This window comes from Nestor notabilis, unplaced genomic scaffold (genome assembly GCF_000696875.1).
Source record: "Nestor notabilis isolate BGI_N333 unplaced genomic scaffold, ASM69687v1 scaffold28918, whole genome shotgun sequence".
Lineage (NCBI taxonomy): Eukaryota > Metazoa > Chordata > Aves > Psittaciformes > Psittacidae > Nestor > Nestor notabilis.
Window position 1 is genome coordinate 972 of NW_009940096.1, and position 19,458 is coordinate 20,429.

Below are 19,458 nucleotides of genomic sequence, written 5' to 3' on the forward strand. Positions count from 1 at the left end.
AGGATATTAGAGCTTGAGGTGGGGGAATAAGCAGTTGGAACAGATGATAGCTCTGAGAAGCTAACAACTTTCTGCTTTGTGGAGATATCCCTGTAATGTAAGGCATGGGAAGTGAAACACAAATACATACAGAGACCACTTCTGTATACAGCCTACACCATTGTGTATGAAGGAGTATCTCACTTCCACTGTTAACACATTTTGTTTTCTGGATCTCTTTTGGTTTCCTGTCCATGCTTTCTGGTATGTTTGGGTTTTTCTCTTGTTACGTTTGCAAGGCATTTTGCCATCTATTTGCTGAAATCTATTCCAATTTGCTTAAATCTATTCTGCAAGCGTAACTTTGTTGGGCAAGATGTTCAGTTTCCTTATTTTCTGCTTTCTATGAGAGTAGCTGTGTTACATAGAACAATGTACAAGGAGTGCAAGTGCAACTGCTGTTCATGAAGTACAAAATGTTTCTATGGGTGTGTGGGTTTTTTGTTAACAGGGAAAGTAATTTGATGAGTGTGTGTGGAGTGTAGCTGTGGGGCATGCATGGTTGTTAAAATACTCAGAGAGCTAATTTTGGTCTTAGAATTGTAGGGCCATATGCTTACCAGATGCTCTTGTCTTATTCTCCAGGGTTTCGCTATGGCAGTGATATAGTTCCTTTTTCCAAGGAAGACGAAGAGCAAATGAAATACAAAACAGAAGCAAAATGCTTTTCTATTTTGGGATTTAGCCGATCCTCTCAGGTATGCTACTAAACCTGTTCCCATTCAACTACCTGGGTTGTTCAAACAGTTGATTTCAGTTTGAATTCACTATAGCTGTGGTGGTGTACTGGGTTCCAGTATTAGGAAAGGAGCATCTGCAGTCATGTATACAGGGGTGACTTGACTTCTCATTCCAGTACATACAAACGGTGTGTAGTCTTGTGAGGACAGAAGTTCATAAATGTGGCCATTGGGCCCTCAAGTGAAGCAAGAACCACTGAACTTAGATCTCTGTGGAGACAAGAGGTATTGTAGTTTCATTTCATCTCATGAACTTAAATAGTGATGCCAGATCTGAAACAGAAGACAGTCTCTCTTTGTTCAAATCATGCAGTAGCCTTTTTGGGTTTTGTCCAGCCGTGACGGCAGAAGAGGTCTCTCTCTAAACATTAAAGAAATGTTAAAGAAAGCCTGAGAACTGACTGGATTTATTCTTGTTTCCATGAGGATTAGTTTGTGAACTGTGACGTGCTTCTTGTTTCTACTATAACAAAACCTAAATGTAGCAAAGACTTCACAGAACTTAGATGAAGATAACATCGTTCAAAAGCTCTCCATATTTCAGTGAAATGCTTGGTGTTTTTATGCACTTACCTGTACTTGTGATAGTAATTTTGCCATTTGTTTTACCTGGAAGATGTAAGAAACTTACATTGAGCAAGTACCTTAATAAAAGCTATCCAGCACAGGGTGATTTCCTGCAGAAAATCCAGGACTTGAGCATTAGGGAAGCCTTAGGCAAAGGCTTAAGAAAACCCTTCTTGAAGCAGGACATACGAGGAGAAAGTACAGAGATGTGAGCGCCAGTATTTGCTAGTAATGTTAAGCTGGCTCCCACTCTTTCTTCTCCAGGATATTGCACATGGTGACTGAAACTTCACTCTTGGAGTTCACTGCACCCAGTCCTTTTCACCACTCAAAACAGAAAGAAAATCATAGGGCAGCACTGCACCTTCTGTTCTGAAAGCTCTCAGCCCTCTTGCTCTTCTTTGAAATGTCTCACTGTCTGAACAAAATAGTACCTGTGATGAAGGCTGAGGAATCATTACCTTCACCAGGAGGGAGAGATGCTAATGAAATAGGAAGTATCTGTGGGAGCTTGCTCCCAAATGGATGTTACTAAACATATTTTTACTTTACAATACAGGTGGCATGGAGACCCCTGCATGTTGCTAGATATGCCCTTAGAGCATTGCAGTGTGGTGGTCCAAAGCATATTATTAACTCAGCCTACAGCTGAGTCTTACTGTCTTCATTTAATTCCACAAGATGTGTATTGCTGCACAAGTGCAGCATTTTCTTATGCTGGAGGCTGGTCTCCTATTTTGACTTGAAGTCTGACTTTTAATTTAAACAGAAACTAAGGAAAACAGATGCAAAAATCATGCTCCTGTAAGTGAGCTGCTATTTCACATGGATTCCCCCCTCCCCCCGCCCCCCCCCATTGGTCAGATAATGTGTTGATACCTTCAAATACATAGTTAATAATTAATTGTAGAATATAATTAATTGTAGGATTATTCTTGATTCATATGAATATGCCTCAATTAACATATTGGTTTATATTTTCTCAGTGCACAAAATATATTATTTATTGCTTTTGATAATTTTTTATGATGTGCTTCTTTTGTTTGTGGATTTCATAATGCATAGGAATGACATCTTAACTAAAGTGTGCTCTGATTCTGTAAGTAGGAGTGTGAGTAATTATGCCCAGTAATGGTTGTGTAGACATCAGTGTAATAAAGTTATTCAGGTGTGATTGCAGAATTAAAATTACACTGTTTAGATAATGATACCAGGAAGTGATATCATTGTGGAATTTTCAAAACCCATGATTTCCTTATGTTTTGATTCTGGAATTTTGTTGTTTGGAATCGTAATATTGACACTATTCAAATGTATGGTTTGTATTAAATTGTTTCTTTAAAAAACTTTGGAGAAAATATAATTTATTATTAACTAGAGAAACTGGAACAGCTTCAAATACATAATTAAAGAAGGAATAGAACCACCTTATATTTTTCTGAGTTATTCACATCCCTCAGGAAAGAAGATCAGAGGCCGCTTAAACTTTGATTTTTAATTTATAAGTAATGCCATGTAAATCAAGAAATAATACTTGAAAATATTACAAAGGGACCTTTTTTTCCCAAACAAAAAAAGTGTTGGGATACACACATCTGGTTATTTATACTATACTGAACATAAAATTTCCCAAGTTTTTAAAGACAGAACAGCAAAGAATAATGGCAGGTAGAATAATCAGAGTTGAAGAATTGTGCTGTAATACTTAAAACAGCTCTGCTTGGATGCAAGTTGTCTCTGACTTCAACAGCATTATGGTAATTTGCTAAATAATGAAACTCCAGGTTAGTTTGGAGGCAGTAATTTGAAGAGATTCTTCTGTAACAAGGGTAATTTTAACCAGTGTTCATAGTAGTATGCAGTCTTAGTGACAGGTTTTCCACTGCTGCAGTGTTTCACTGGGTGTATCTCAGTTTCTGTAGCTCCAGCTATTCCAGCAATAACCCTTGTTGAAACTATTTTTTTTTTTGGGGGGTGTATGGGGTGGTTCAGCCAAGTTCATGAACAGCATAAACTCTGCTAACGGAAGTGCTTCTTTGCCATCACAGGCGCATACACTCCAGGTTGCTGTTGAAGTAGCTTTATTAGTTAGGAATGTGACTTTTTCAGCTCCTTTTTGACATATCTTTGCTAGGAAAATTTAATAGCATAGATGTGGTGTCAATTAGGTTTAGGCCTTTTATTAAGTACTGTGGTTTTCCACACTGACTTTTGAATTACTGCAATATTATTCAGACTGGTAACAGCTGCAGACACTTAGTCTTTTATTCCTGTTCAGCAATGAAGGTATGAGAATATCCAGCTGAATATGACTGAATATCCATATTGAATGATAAATGGAGATACGAAGCATATACAAGGCTTTAACTTCTATGCACAGTAATGAAATTTTGTGGCTTCTCACTTGAGTAATACATTAGTTGTTTCATAATTTCATTGGTCCAGTTGCGTCAATGACATTTTGTTTAGGTCAGGCTAACTCTTGACTATTTGAATCTGTAGATCCAGAGGCATTGCTACATGGGCAACCAGGTTCTGAAGGTCTTTGCAGCAAAAGATGACGAGGTAAGAGGAACTGAAGTTTAATGCAAAGGGTGTTTTGCTGTCAAACAAAGAATAATAGTGGCACTTGAGATTGTCCTGTCTTTCTGTATAAATAAGACAAATAGTTTTAATGGAGGTTAGGTAGATCTTGTTCCATTGCCCATTAGGATGAAAAGAAGTTGGATTAGACCCCGAATGAATACCTTATCTCATGAATGAGAAACTGGGAAGTATTATGCTTGTGCAAGAGCATGGGGAACCTGGAATTAGTACTTAAGTCCATTCACATGCAGAGCAACGGTAAGCTCTGTCACTCTGTTATTTAAACCAGACCTCCAAGTTATTTTAAATATCAGAGATAAAAATCTCACTGTATAGTGCTCTGAAGTGTTCCTTTAAGGGTCTGTCTTCCCTCGCTTTCTCTCTCTCTTGTAATACTTCTGAGAGCTCTTCACACGTAGTGGAAAAGGTGGAACGTGCTGGATCTAAAGTTTGCTCAGCTTTGAAGTGATCCACTATCATGATGAGATTTGACCTTTCTGCTTCATTTTTCAAACATGAAAAATGCTTGTGCTGAAGTTATAGGTGAAATGGGAACTAGTCTTGAGTAAATCGGTGCTGTGATTCACTGAATTCAGTGTGAAAGATGTATTTCAGAAGACTAATGGCAACTTACATGACTCTGTGGACTTTCTTTTTTCTCCCCTCCAGAATGCAGCAGTTGCTTTTTCTGCCCTTGTTCATGCGTTGGATGAGTTGAAAGTAGTAGCTGTAGTACGTTATGCTTATGATAGAAGATGTAACCCACAAATTGGAGCAGCTTTTCCGTATATTAAGGATGCATATGAGGTAATCTTTCATTCTTACCTTTCTATAGAAAGCTTCCATACTGACGCTTTACAAATACCAGTTAATAAAATATCATTCGAATCATATGCAGTGTTTTGTAATGCAGGAAGAAACCAATGTGACTTTTCAGTCATAGTACCAAGTCTTAGGACAAAGAGGTAATAAATTGTAAGAAAATTCCCTAGAAAAAATACGTGGAAAAATAATGTAATATGATTCCACTAGTATCCTCTATATTACAGGTTTAATACTGATTTTTGTTTCAATAACATAGTAATAATTTCATTTTATTATCCTGGAAATATCAAATTTTTTGGTATCTAGAAACAATGTAATCTCATAGTTACATAATAAGTTGCCACTGCTTTTTGCTGTGTTACTACCTACCTCTCTGCATACAATCTGATTGTGGATTCTTTCAGTTTCTTACACTGTGGATTTATTTCCAGGTTGCTTGGTAGTCCAAAATTTGAATTTGATAGTTGATGTGGCTTTTCAAGCGTGTCCAACTGGGCTGTTGTCATTAGGTTTCCAAGTCAACTGGAACTGAGGGGAGGAGCTCACAGCATTTAAAGCTGTTGTTTAAATTCATCTGGAGTTAGGAAGACAGTATTTACTTGAAAAGGTTATTTTAAAAAACAGGAGGAAAAAAAATGTGTGTTTCTTAGAAACAAACAGAAGTTCTGCATGCAGCATAATCATATATGAAATATATATATAAAAAATTTTGAGACATCCAGAAGCAACACGTCAGCATTTTTGCAGCATGTTTCCACTGATCTTATTTACGAGAGACTATTGAAAGAGCTAAATGTGTATAGCATGGCAAAGCAGTGACGAAGGTGGGGGCGGACATAACAATCTTCAGACTTTTGAAGGGCATAAACATAAAGGATGGAAAGGAATTATTTAGGGTGGTATGAACTGGAGGAAGTATTTGAATAAAGAAAAAAATGAGGCTGAGAATGTCAAAAAGAACAAAACCCAACTTTTGATTTTGAAACACAGTAAGCTATGATGAAACCTCCCAAAGTACCAATATATGACTTATTTAAAGCTTGGCTGGTTGGAACTCTGTACAAGAAAAATGGATTGGATGACCTGGAAGGTCTTTTTTCTATGCGTAGAAAAATGAGGAGTGTAGCCATCACTATATTATAAAATAATTCTGTGTTTTATTCTACTTAAAACTGTGTTGCTCTGTAAATATTTTATTTAAGTATTTTGATACACACAGATATATCTTTGGATTTTTCTTATGTTTATATTGCCCTGATAGGGCACTCTGGGATATGACAGATTTTTTTCTACAGGCTCAGTTTCTTCTTTTGCTTCATTTAGTGTCTCATCTATGTTCAACTACCCTACATGGAAGACTTACGACAGTATATATTTTCATCCTTGAAAAACAGTAAAAAATGCATTCCTACAGGTAAGATAGTAATTCACTGGGCAGCTGGACAAAGTAACCTATTTGTCTTCATTTAAGATACTCTAAAAGGGAGTATCTGACTTTTCAATGAACACATAAGCTTTGTCATTATTTTGGCTTAGGAAGAACAGCCCCATCCCTTTGGGGAATACATTATGGTGATGTGGTCTTCATGAGTAAAGCACGTAGCAAGACTTTGCCAGCTTAGTTGCAAGCTAAGCAGACTTGAGGTTTGTCTGCAATCTTTTAAAACTGTCCTGTTAAATGACTTCTGGCTTGGGTTAAGGGATTAATAGTCTCACAGAATCTTCATGATGGAGGGCGCACATTTAGACCTCTCTACCCTTTGATCTTTGAACTCATTTGTGAGACTAAATGGGCAAACCTCTTGGGAGCTACAATGTGTGATTAGCTAGCTAGAATTAGAACAGAGGCATCAGTTTCATTCATGCAAAGCTGGTCCTGTAGCCAGTTACAGTATTGCCTGTTAATATAATGTACAAGACACAGACTGTATTTTCTGTGGTGTGTTGTTTTTTTTAAAGCATGCACTTACTCGTGTCCAGGTTCAGATGGAGGGTGTCTTTGGAGAGCCATAGAGCATGCAGCCATACGAAGCTTGACTCACTGTTCTGAGAATTTTGCACAGCAATGAGTTTAAATGGATGTAGCTTAAAATCAACTTCCACTTTTAAAATTTTTTATGAGATTCACTGAATGAGTATCTGCACATCAGGGTATATAAAGCATGCTGAGTTGTTTCTGAAACAGTTTCTGTTTTCTTGCCTCTAATCGCCAGTTTGAGAACAAATCTCAAACCTGACTTATCAGAGCAGTAGTTGACTGTTGTGAACTGTGTTTATTTGTGATCAGAACTTTAAAAATTTATATTATGCCCTTTAGTTCTTCAAAGCAACTGTTCTCCTTATTTTCTACATGGCCTATAAAACCTTCTGTTGCAAATAAAAACATCTTGAAAAAGAAGAAAAATGGAAGCAGAAAGGCAGCAATAATTGAGGTCTTGGGGGAAAAGAAAAGCTTTATGACTTTACATTGTAGTCGTTAAATAAAGCAGGGTGTTTATTATTATGTCCATTATCCTTATTCTTTATTGGCACGTTTATATCTGTAGTGTATTCTGTAGCGTGTAATAACTTGGTCAAAATCTCACATTCTGAAGTGAATCTTCATTTATAAATTGTTTCAAGAAATGCATCCATCTGTAAGTGTGTTTACTTTTTCTTTGTATGTGATTGCTGCCTTAGCGGATCAGTTATCTGCTGTTGACTCTTTGATTGATTCTATGAATTTGGTTTATGAAGCTGATGACGGAGAAACTTTTGAGGACCTGTTTAAGCCCAGCAAAATTCCAAACCCTCATTTTCAGAGGTTGTATCAGGTGAGATGAACTACATGATGTTTTTAAACACCTTGTTTTGTAAGACTTTTCACCTTGCTGTCTTTGATTCTTGTTGGGAAGATCTGTATTGTGAAGATGGGAATATAAATTCTTTTGTATTTAAGTAGCAAGTAGGCTAGCCAATGATTTCTGTGTTGTCTCTGACATAGACTTTATTCTTAAATTTTCCGGTTTCCAGGAAGGAAAGGAAATCACACATGTGCTGAGGTGTCTGCAACAGCATCAGTGATATTCACAGGACCTAGACTAGACAAATTAAAACTTGCTTGTGTATCTCAACAGTCTCAGTCTTCAGCTTCTGGGCAAAGAGAGAAACTGACTGAAAATCAGGGATCTCATTAGCTTCTCAGTCTGTATCCCGTCAAATCTTGACCAGTCACTTTTCTGTCCATTGTTGCATCTGGCAGTGGTTCTAAAACAGATCTGTCTGAGGTGAAGTTGGTCAGTAGTAAATGGTTAACACTGTTGACATTTGTTATTCCATTTGGGTGTCTGAGCTGATGCACTTTATAGGCGAGCTGAACAGTTCACACTTCTTGCAGCTATTGTATCAAGCTGTCTATAGTTTGATTTACATTCTTTTCATATCATGGAGATTTTCATTGCAACTGTGAGAATGAGAAACTTAATTATACTTTGGAAGTCAAGTGTTCAACAAATGACACAGCAAATCCAAAAATAAGGAAAATTATGTTACAACTTATGCAGCTACAGAATTGTGTTGTGTACAGAACCATGGTGATATATTGAGTGCCTGACTCCACTCTGAAAATTGACCAGAAATGGTATTAAATCAACCATGTCCATCATATCTCAACAATTCCAAATTAATTTTTTTCAGTTTAAAAGTTTGTTGTTTTTTTAATGAAGAAACCTTACCCTAGCGTCCAAAAGCCGTGCTGCCTCAGTATTGACAAAAGAACCAAAGGATCTGAAGGTCATATATATGTTTCAGGAATATATGTAAGCCCACTCTTCTCACATCTTACTCTGATTGAAACTTGAAGAACTCAGTGTTCCCTTCAAATTCTGCCAGTCATATTGACAAGACAGTATATAACTGAATGCAAGATTTGGTCAGTAGAAGATTATTGCTGGGCAAGAGCTTAAGATGGGTTGATCTCTGCATGGCTAATATTTTAGGAAGGATTTTGAAGTTTGAGCATTACAGATTAAATATGGGTTTGCTTGTAAATGAAACACATAGGGGATAGCATATCCTCTATTCTATTGCTAGATACAGTCTTGCCACCTTCTGGTTCAATGGGTGTTGCCTGTCAATGACAGATGTTTCTCTATGTGTGCCATTTGTCTTCTGGAACAGTATGATGGTGTTGTCCCAGCAGTTGAGTCAGGGGCTGCTAGAAGAGAGTAACTGTGTAAATCACCGATTCCCTTAGAGGGTGAAAGTAATTATACTAATAAAAGTAATAAAAAAAATAGTAGTAATTTTGTAAGGGGGAATGCTACTGGTGGAAAAAGTATTTATTGATTGCTTCGATGCGCTGGGTAGTACACAATTCCTGTCCACAGTGCTAGCTGTTTATAAAGCCCTAAATTATCAGTCCTTTTAGTGCTTTCTTTTGGCCATGCACAGCCCAGTTTTTTTGTTGTGGTTACAAAACTGCTATTAATCTGTGTAAGCTGCAGAAAGATTGTTCTCTTCTTTGCTGCAGACATGTTCCAGATTCTTAATATTTTGCTCTTAGACCAAGTGGCACTGCTGGTTCCTTAAGAACTACAAAAGAAAATTATACATCATCTTGTGAATGTAGCCAGTAAATTGATTGGGCTAAACAGGACCTATAAATAGTTTGGAAAAATAACTCTGAAGAAAGGATGAACTTCTTAATTTCCTTGCTCTGTTACCTTATGAAGATATTTAGAATGATAAGTGACAAGAGCCAGGATTTAAACAGAAGCATCAAGCTAAATTATATCTCTGGAAGTAGTGGTAGGCATCAGGAAATGACAGAGTGGGTGGAAAGGAGTTGTTAATGCTCGCTGGAGTGGAAGATGGGGAATATCCTACATCCAGAGTTTCACCTTGTATTTCATGCTTCAAAAAAAGCCTAAGTGAACTTCCATTGCTTTTGTGGTAGCAGAATTCTAACATCACTGTTTAAGTTGTTCCTCTTAAATACAGGGATTTGAAACATGTATGATATTTGGGGAACACAGTGCATTTTATTTGATAGCCAAATAAACCAATTCCTCTGTACTGAGACAGACCTGGGGGAAGGCTTGTGAGGACAGTAGCCTGCAGCGTCACATATTTCATGGGATCCAGCTGCAGAGTCTGCCTCTAAAGATGCTTTAATGGCTGTTGCGTAAAGTGTGTAAGTGACCTTAGAGGACTGAGCTTTTTTATAAATGGTTGGACTGTATGGTTATGTGCTTTCAAAAAGCAGAACAGAAGGAGTACAGGAGGTTGCTCACAGAAGTCTAAAGGCTTTCAACAAAAAATAATCTTATGTTTGGTTGAATGCAGTGGATCTCTTGGAAGGTCATTTTGAAATTGCCAGAAACTAGCTGTAAACTGAACTCTAAAACACTTGTGTTGGGATTCAGTTCACACTGAAGTAACCACCCAAAAGCTAGCTAACTAGTGTAAGCTGACTTGTCCAAGCCTGTTTTCATAATCCATGGAATAAGAACCTTGGGAAAGTAATTGATCCTTCTTATTTTGGAGATTTTAAGTACATGGTTGTTGTGGTGGTGTAGACATAGGCTAGATGGTTATCTTTTACCTAGCTGAATCTGTCTCCCATGTTCTAAGGCTTTAAATAGTGCTAGGTTGCTGAAGGATTTACTATCGATCTGCTAAAATATGTGCTTACAAAAGTGTGTTCCTAGACACCGCGTGGAAGGGAACAAGGCAAGATCCTTTCTTGCAGTAAATTCCTGTCTATTCATGCATTTATGCCATTGCTTATCATGGAATAAATTCTTTGAAAAGCCCACTTCTTCACATCCATTGACCAGCATCTTAGCATGACCCCGGTTTCTGAAAGCTTGCTGCATCTCTAGGCTGGAAATGTAAGGAAATAAGGAAGAGCAAGGAAGATCTAGGACATTGCTGACAACACGCGTGAACAGAAAAGTGAGTCTGGATGCCAGTGGCAGTGTGGGTTGCTTCTAGCTGGTGAGGGTAGGAGTGCTCTTGCTGAGCACAGAAGGAAAATGAAGCAAGGTTAAAAGGGATTGTTTGGGATTAGAAACTCCAGGTTAAGTCTATTCAACTTCATCTCTCATTAGCACCTGAGTTTTGATGGTACCTGCCATCTCAGGTTTTGGAGGTAGTCATCTGCTCTAAAAAGAGGAACAAGTGCAGGCTGTGCCTGCTTGGTCTGCTCAACTCTTGCAGCTGCACACATAGAGATTTCAGATGAAAAACACATTCACAACAGCAGACTTAAGTTTTTTACTTTCCGAATTTAATTCAATTCCCTAATGTTGTTTTGATATTGTTTTTTTGTATCACAAGAGCCATTACTGCAGCTTCTAGCAACATTTTTACTCTCTTTCAAAATAATTATGCCTTAAATCATTGCAAGTCTTTCCAAATCAGTAGCCTTGTATAACTGCCTCCTTTTGACAGTATGCTCTAATATGGATTGGAATCTTAATAGCAGCATGAAAGCACATCAGTATTGACGTGTAGCATATGGTCTGGGTTTTCTTTATTGGCAGCCTTTCAGCATGAATAGAGGGTTTTGTTTGCTTTGGCTTTGTTTTTTAAATTAATGGCATGTCTGACAGCCAACAGGGCAGCAAATTTCTGCTCTATTTCTAGTTTACCAGGAGTAGTTACCTTCACACTTGTGTCTAACACACCCAATACAATGAGCTTAGAAAAATATTCTCATGTACATTATGTCCCTTCCAACCCAAACCATTCTACGGTTATGTGGTTTTTTGCATGTGTGTGTGCAATGCACTGGTATCTGTATATGTATATGCATACACACATACATCTCTTCTGCTATCCCATACTTCACAGCATTTAAGGTAGTTATTTTGCTTTTAGAATTCTCGGTGGAATTTCTGTAGCCTGCCTCATTAACCTCATCTCTCTCCCTTTGCTTGACTCCCTGACTGTGTGCACTGTCTTTACACTTTGGTGAAAAAGCCTTCTCCTCTCTAGCTCCTACCATCTGTTCCAATTTTGATGTACATCTGCCAGGCCCCTTCATTTCCTCACTCTTTTCAAAGCTGATTTCCAAACATACCTATGTTCTGTGCCTTTCTTGTGCACATTTAACTTCTCTCTTTCCATTTGTTCTTAAGCTGGTGAAAATTTCTCTTGTATGCATACTGAGTATTATTGACCAAGAAGAAATATTTTCTTTGAGGGGCAATAAACTATGACAGTAACTGGAAAACATGGTTGGGGTATATATCTTGTTGCTAATTCCTAATTTTGGAATGTATAGAAATCTCTTCCAGGTGACTGTTTTATAATAGAACCTCATTTTAAAGACGAAGTGAAATTAAAAAGCTGAATAGATGCAGATGACTGTTTCATTCCTGAGATTTTCGTAACAATTTTCATAGAACTCATTCCAGTGAGTTTGGGAACACTCATCAGCATCACTGTTCTTATTTAATATTATCTACCTTCTTAAACAGCTGACCAATTGACTGGCAATCCACTTTTGTAATGGAGCACTTGTGAGATGGAATATTTCTCAGCAATATGAAGGCAGTTTCTTTAATATGGAAGATATTTTGCATTTACCATATGATGTCAGGCATACAGGCATTATATTAAAAGCACATAAACTAAAAGCTTTCTTTTGCTCAAATTATTTCTTGCAGTGTTTGCAGCATAAGGCTTTTCACCCCAGTGAGCCATTGCCACCAATTGAAGAGCACCTTTTAGAGATGCTGGAGATGCCCAGTGTGGTAAAAGAAAGGTGTCAGGGTCCTCTTGAGAAAATAAAAGCACTTTTCCCCCTAAAGGAGGTTGGCAAGAAAAAGGAAAAGAAGACTGCTCAAGACATCTTCAAAGACAGGTAAGTTGGAGATGTATTACGGATTTTTAAAAACTTTTTTTTACGCTTCAAATTGTTTTTGCTGGATGGAGCAGTCTCAGGGTCTTTGTAACATAAAATCAATGAGCTACACACTATAAAAATACTGATGGGTAGAGAATATTGTGGTACCACAATATGTCTGGGGTATTTTGTGATTAATGGTGCTCTTACTATTATTGGGCAAGACACACTAGGAACTGTTCTGTAGCTTCCTCATATCTATATTTGTTATCACAAAGTCACAGAATCCCTCAGGTTGGAAGGGACCTCAGGAGCTTTCTTTTTCAATCTGCTGTCAAAGCAGGGTCCTCTCTGGTCTAAGTGTGTAACTCAGGGCTTCATGAAGTCTGGATGGAGCCTGCACATCCTCTCTGGGCAACCTGTTGCATTGCTTACTCTCTTCTGGTCAAATAGTTTGTCCTATTGGTAGTTACAAAATAGTTCAAATAAGAATAACAGAGGGTCTAATTTAACTTAGAGTGAATGCTGCAGAGTTTTAAATTAGCTTTAAAGATGAGTCTTCTTTCTCAGCATGCTCAATTTAGGTTGTTCTGCAGCTTTCATTTTTGAATACCAAATCAAAAGAAAAGCAGCTTCATTATTATCTTCTGTGCAGTAAATGTGAATGTCTTGAAAAATCAAACAGCTACAGACACTTTCTGAAACTTCTGTTGTCTGAACGGTTTTTAAGATAATTTTTTTTTTATTACATATACTTTGTTTACTTTGTGCTGCAGATATGAAGAATAAATATTTAATTGCTACTGCATTGGTACTGTCACTCCAGCCAAATCAATTTGCTCAAATAAAATCTGTGTCTTAGAGCTTAGTTTATTGAATGTTTATAATATGACCATTGGTTCCCTTGGGATCACAGAATCATAGAATGGTTTGGGTTGGAAAGGACCTTAAGACCACCTAGTTCCAACCCCCTTGCCGTGGGCAGGGACACCTTCCACTAGATCAGGTTGCTCAAGACTCTGTCCAACCTGGCTTTGAACACAGACAGGGATGGAGCATTCACAACTTCCTTGGGCAACCCATTCCAGTGCCTCACCAGTCACATGTTGGGAGAGTTCTTAGTTAGCTCTTTCTTTCTCCCTTTTGCCATTTTTTAGCTTTGTCCTTTCAGCACTAGGAACAATGTCTTTGAGCCATTTTGAGGCGTTGGTTATCTGAACTGTCATATATCCTTTATCTGGGGATGGCTAGAGCCTCCTCAGCATGTTGTCTTTGGGAAGACATGACACAGGGCTTATCACATTATTTCTTTGGAACAATGACTGCATTTCTATATACAAACTGGGAAGCACCTTTCTTTTTATTTTGTTCATTGCTATGTGTGCCTGTCTTGCCTTGGTGTGTCCTTGAATTCATACTGATCGAATTCTCCTGTCCATGCTCTATGCCCCAGTTTGTCTGTGTGTGTGCGTATACATTCATAGATTTATATGTGTACTTTAAAAAGGTGATAGAACCAGTTAAAAAAAACCCCAGATAAGCCCAAAACAAAACCAAGGAAAGCAAAACTGGGTTCAAACAAGCTAGAGAGAGAATTTAAGCAAAAAATTATTGGTAGTTGCTTAAAAGATATCATCTCAAAGGCATCAATTTGACAAGCAAGAAGGAAAGCTATTTTATTTTAAAACTGGTTTCCTTTAGAAGGGTGATGAAAGCAGCTATAAAAATAATTAAGATAGAAATTCTTGTAGGGCATTAAAATTGTTTTAAAAAAATCTGTAAGGGAAGTAAAAGGATACAAACTCAATTATGCAAAGAAGAATGAATGGTAATAGAGGTTTAAAAGTTGCAGAATAAATGATATTGCTGTAGTAATGAATGGGAACAGTAGTATTGTCATTGCTTCAACAGAAACATTAACTGTATGGTCTTCTGTCTTTGAGGAAAAGCTGAGTGGTAGAATCTTTTGATAAAGAGGATTTAAATATGCACTGTAGAGATACATCACTCTGCAACAATGACTAAGAAATATGTCTAACAACAAATAACATTCAACTTATTAAAACTGTCAGATCTAAATAATTTGCACTAAAATGTTTTGAAGAACTTGGCTAGAAGCCTTCTCCACTTAATTTTAAGGTCTAGTGGGATTAAGGCAGCATAAATGTAGGCATGCTATCTTAACATAGTGTTTAATATTCAGTATTCATTTGTTTCACTTTTACTAAGCTTCATGTAGTTTTAAAAAATCCAGTAAAATAGAAAGCATTTTACTTTTTCCTTCTTAGGTTGGCTTTGGAGAGGCTGTTACCTCATCCAACTTTGCATATGTGAGAGGCTTCTATATAAATGTAGAAGTGGGTGTTTTAAATTAATCTTGTATTTCATTAATTTTTCTCAAATAGTAGTTGCACGTTTTACAGTTTAAAAATACTACTAATCAGTGCATTGCCAGTAAGAGATTCTACATGTCAGATCCTTGGCTGGTATAAATGAGTGTGGATTCATTAGTTTCTGCTGTACTGAACTGATTAATAACAGCTGTGGATTTGGTACTAGGCAGTTAAATGCAGCATCAGCATTTATGTTCTCCTTCTTCCACCAATCCCCAAGCATTTTGAATCAGTAAAAATAATGCAGAAGGAAAAAGATTTCAAGACATTGCAAAACGCCGTTGGAGAAAAGTATTCTAAAAGATAATTTTCATTGTTCTTTGTACCTTTCATCAAAGCACATCAATATACAAGGATTTTGGTTCAAGTAGAAGTTGTAAACTCACTGGTGTTAAAAAAGTATCAGTTTATCTCGATTTTACAGACTGGCATATTTGCTGTCCAGAACAATTAAGCCACTTTTTCAAGGTCAGCCAGAAAGTCAGCAGAGTTGAAGATGAAGCAAGGTATCTTATTCTTGTCCTAAGGCATAACTGAAGTCATCATTTCTCCTAGAGTGATAAGTAAGGTTATGTTGGATGACAGGAGCTGCTGAGGAAGAAGGGATTTCATTTCGGTACTGACAAAATTAGGTATAGGACAGAGAAGACAGCTGAAACAAAGTGGGATGGACACTGATTGTAAAGTAAGGGAGAGGTGTGCTATGGGAAGTGAAAAGGAAGACTGTACAAGTGCCTTCTAATAGTTGATTGTTTCTGTAATGTGCAATGCAGGTTTTAAAATCAGTTTTAACCTTGTAGAATGCAAAGTGACATCTAGTCTAGGAGCTCTGGCTTTGTCCCTGTAGTCTTTTCGCTGCAGTAGTAAAATTTTAGAGAAAACCTTCTTACATTGTTTTGGGATTCCTTGAACACGAATACTGCCATTCACATCACTGAGTAGCTTTCAGGCATTCTTAAACTGAAATCGATTCTTCTGTGTTAGTAGCCTGTCACATTAAGTGACATAGAACACAGCATCTGATTTTTTTACCCTTTTGTGATTACCTGATTTTCTTCTGTTGCCAAGATGTGCCGTGAAGTTTGGCATGTTAGATGTTACAGTTAAGTTCCTAATTTGAATGTACACCTTGGTATATGTTACCTGTAAGGAGCAAGCAACAAAGTAGCTTAAATTCAGTATTAGCTTTTTTAAAAGAACAGTCTTTTGAAAGCATTTTGAGATTAGCTTAAAATGTCCTAAGAGAGTTCTTATATACTTAATTGGGGTTTGTCTAGCAGGTTTTGACTGCTGTAAGTGGAATCTTATAAAGCTCTTGTGTGCTGGTGGAGAGTATGGGTTGTTAGACTCAAAAGCCACCAGTAAACAGTTTTGTACCAGCTATCAGTTCCAGGAACTAGCAGGTAATTTTTGAAGAGTAAATTAATTTTTTACTTAAATGTTAATTTTTCATTGCTATTTCTATTTACAGCAAATGTGGTGAGAATACCAAATGTAATATACTGTAATGTATGTAATATATTACTACGTGTAATATACTGTAAATCAGTAAATCATACTCTGTAAATTATCAAGGTTAATGCAATAAACAGGTTCAAAATAATATGACTGGAGATAGTCTATATTTAGAAAAGTGGGAAAACTGTGTATAAGTAAATTCACTCCTGAAATAAGCATGAATAATCTTGTACCTTCAGCAAGCAGTGCCTTTGCTTTATGCTAAGGTAAAGTATGATCTGTGTTTTTACTGTCTGCTTTGTGCAGCCTGTGCAGAAAAATGAGGACTGGTTTAGCATTAATTTAGGAATAGTTATATAATGAAGTTTTGTCCAATGTTCAGTGTATATTTCATTAATTTACTGACTCCTTACTTAGTAGGCAGGACAGTTTATTTCAAGTGTTTGTATTAATTTTTGTCTTCCTCATTTGCAGCAGTGAAGATGGACCCAACCTTAAGAAACCAAAAATTGAAGATGAGGAAGGTAGCTTTAGCATCATGAAACTTGCTGAAGGAAATGTCACCTCTGTAAGTATATTTTTACAAATCTCTTTCTTAAAGAGGAAGTTTAGTTTCTCTATTATACTGAATATATAGAATATCTGATAAAAGGAGGATTTCTAGCTGAAATATGACTGAAATACTATCTACCTGTAGATTTGAGACTCCGCTAGAGGTTCTCTGCCCTTAGGTCTATTTTAGCACCAATTCCCATCAGTCTTTGATATTTTTTGACAAAATCCTCCCCCAGCATCTAGAACTCTGAAGGGCAAGCCTGAGGATCTGAAGAAAACAGAATCTCAGAATTGGCGTTCAGTAGTTGAATTTTGTTCTTGCTCTCTTTCATATCATCTGCAACATAGTTGTTGTCTCTCTGTATTGAATCGAAGATATTGCTGTGATTTTCAAGACTATTCTCTGCTGCAACCAGGACAGGGTTCTAAATCACAAATTTGGCTTCATCTTGCTGCCAGGTCTAACTTAATTCCAGATGTTGTGCACATGGGTAGATGAAGCCTGTATCTTAACTGTGCACCTTCCTTTACTTGATTCTTTGTATTACAGGGAAAAAAGTGATTTAATATTGAGATAACTTCCCTTGTTTTCAAATGTGCTGTCTTTTAAGGTTGGTTTTTAAAATGCATGATTCAGATTTTTAAAAAGATATAAAATCTAAAAATATTTAAATACTCAGTATTCCTAATATAAATTTCTGATATTTCCTGAAAAGTGTCATTTCCAGATTTAAATAAAACACTGAGAGACCAAGCAAGATTATTGCAAGATCTACAAATTATTTTGACAGCCACGCATAAAAATTTCTATTATACTCAGGAGAACTTTCATTCCTGAAAGAAAATTTTAAGCAGTGTAATTTTTTTTCCCTAAAGTTGCTGCATCCATTTTCCAGTGTTTATATTTGACCTGGTTTTAGTTTTTTTGAAAGGCTTCTGCACTTGTATGCCCATTTAGAGCTTCAACTTTAAGATGTCAGACTGGGCCAGGAAGGATAGATGAATTGAGTGCAAGCTTTTAATTTTGATCTTCCCATTGGAGTGGCAAACCAATGATTCTGTACCCACATGCCTGGGAGCTTCCATTCCTCATTAAGCACCTGTCAAGATTAGGGAGAGGTCTGTGCTACAGAAAGTCTCAAAGCTGAACTAGCAGGTAACTTGAATTACTGTGCTTCTAACCTCTAAACCCAGAGAACACGGTCAGCTTATAACAGTACAGCATAGTAAGTGTAAAGTTCATCTTGCTCATGTCATAACCCTCCTTTGCTGGGAGTACTGTGCATTAACACACATTATAAGACTTGCATTCTATGAGTCTGTACGCAGAAAAGTGTAGAGCTTCTGTTTCCATATTAAAATAAGCAGAAATATAAAGATCCTTGTTGCCTGGTAAGAAGAAAGAGATGGATATTGGCTGATGATGATTGTATCATCTTCGGACCTTTTGTAGGTTGGCAGTGCTAATCCAGCAGAAGATTTCCGAATTCTGGTGAGGCAGAAAAATGCTGACTTCAAAGACGGTAAATGGCTTCTATCTATCTTAATTATATTTAGTAGCATCTTCAAGGTTCAGTAAATGCAGGCTATTTGTCTAAACATAAATTTCTAATACTGTGTGAGATGCTTTGGAGCTTTCTGGTTAGCTTCTAGTGGTACTCACCAAAGAAAGGTGTCAGTTAATTCCCATGTCAATACTTGCCTTCTGCATTTGAAAGTCTTGGATACCCATGTTTGTGTAAGATGGCATTAAACAGCTATATTGAGGCATCTGAGCAACTCTTCAGGTGTTTCTGACAGATCCCTTGGTACTGACTAGGTATCAGCTTCTCATTTAGCTTCACAGAATCTTTGTGGCTTGAAGTGGAAGGCTGTTGGCTGTGTACAGTGTGAGAAACCTGTCTTCTGTCTACTTACTCTGTTCAATGAAGAAATAAAAATCTCATACCTGGGCTTTAAATCTCTACATGCAAAGATTATTTTTTACTGCCTATTGTGAGCAAAAGAATGCACATGTGCATTTAGGGTGTAATAAGCAGGTAGTATGTGACTCCTAAATACGAGAGGGGACTCTGTGCACTGAATTGACTCTGTGTGCCAGGTTGGACAGGGCCTTGGACAACATGGTATAGTGGGAGGTTTCCCTGCCCATGGCAGGGGGGTTTGAACTACATGATCTTAAGGTCTTTCCCAACCCTAAACATTCTATGATTCTGTGAATCTATTCTCAGCATGCAGTAAGACAGGGTTTTGAAGCGGAGGCAAGGAAGAATACAAAGCACAGGTCAACCACTGTCTTGCATGACCTAAATCTGAAAATGCAACTGTCCTGGGTTCATCTATAGCAGTCATTTTTTCTCCTTCTTAGTAGCTGGTGCAGTGCTGTGTTTTTGACTTTCAGTCTGGGAGCCGGCTGGGCTTAAACCACGACACCCTCTCTGGTATAACCAGGACGACAGCA

General features: G+C 37.3%; 1 protein-coding gene across 1 annotated transcript; it reads left to right on the top strand.

The window, feature by feature from the left end:
- Positions 1-624: 624 nt before the first annotated feature.
- Positions 625-18,520, top strand: LOC104410119 (X-ray repair cross-complementing protein 5-like; the record flags this gene model as incomplete). The annotated part of the gene is made up of 8 exons (XM_010020197.1): positions 625-737; positions 3,849-3,911; positions 4,602-4,739; positions 6,081-6,171; positions 7,437-7,570; positions 12,413-12,609; positions 16,917-17,010; positions 18,451-18,520. Coding segments are annotated over 8 exons (900 nt in total), but the record flags the coding sequence as incomplete, so codon positions are not given.
- Positions 18,521-19,458: the final 938 nt, after the last annotated feature.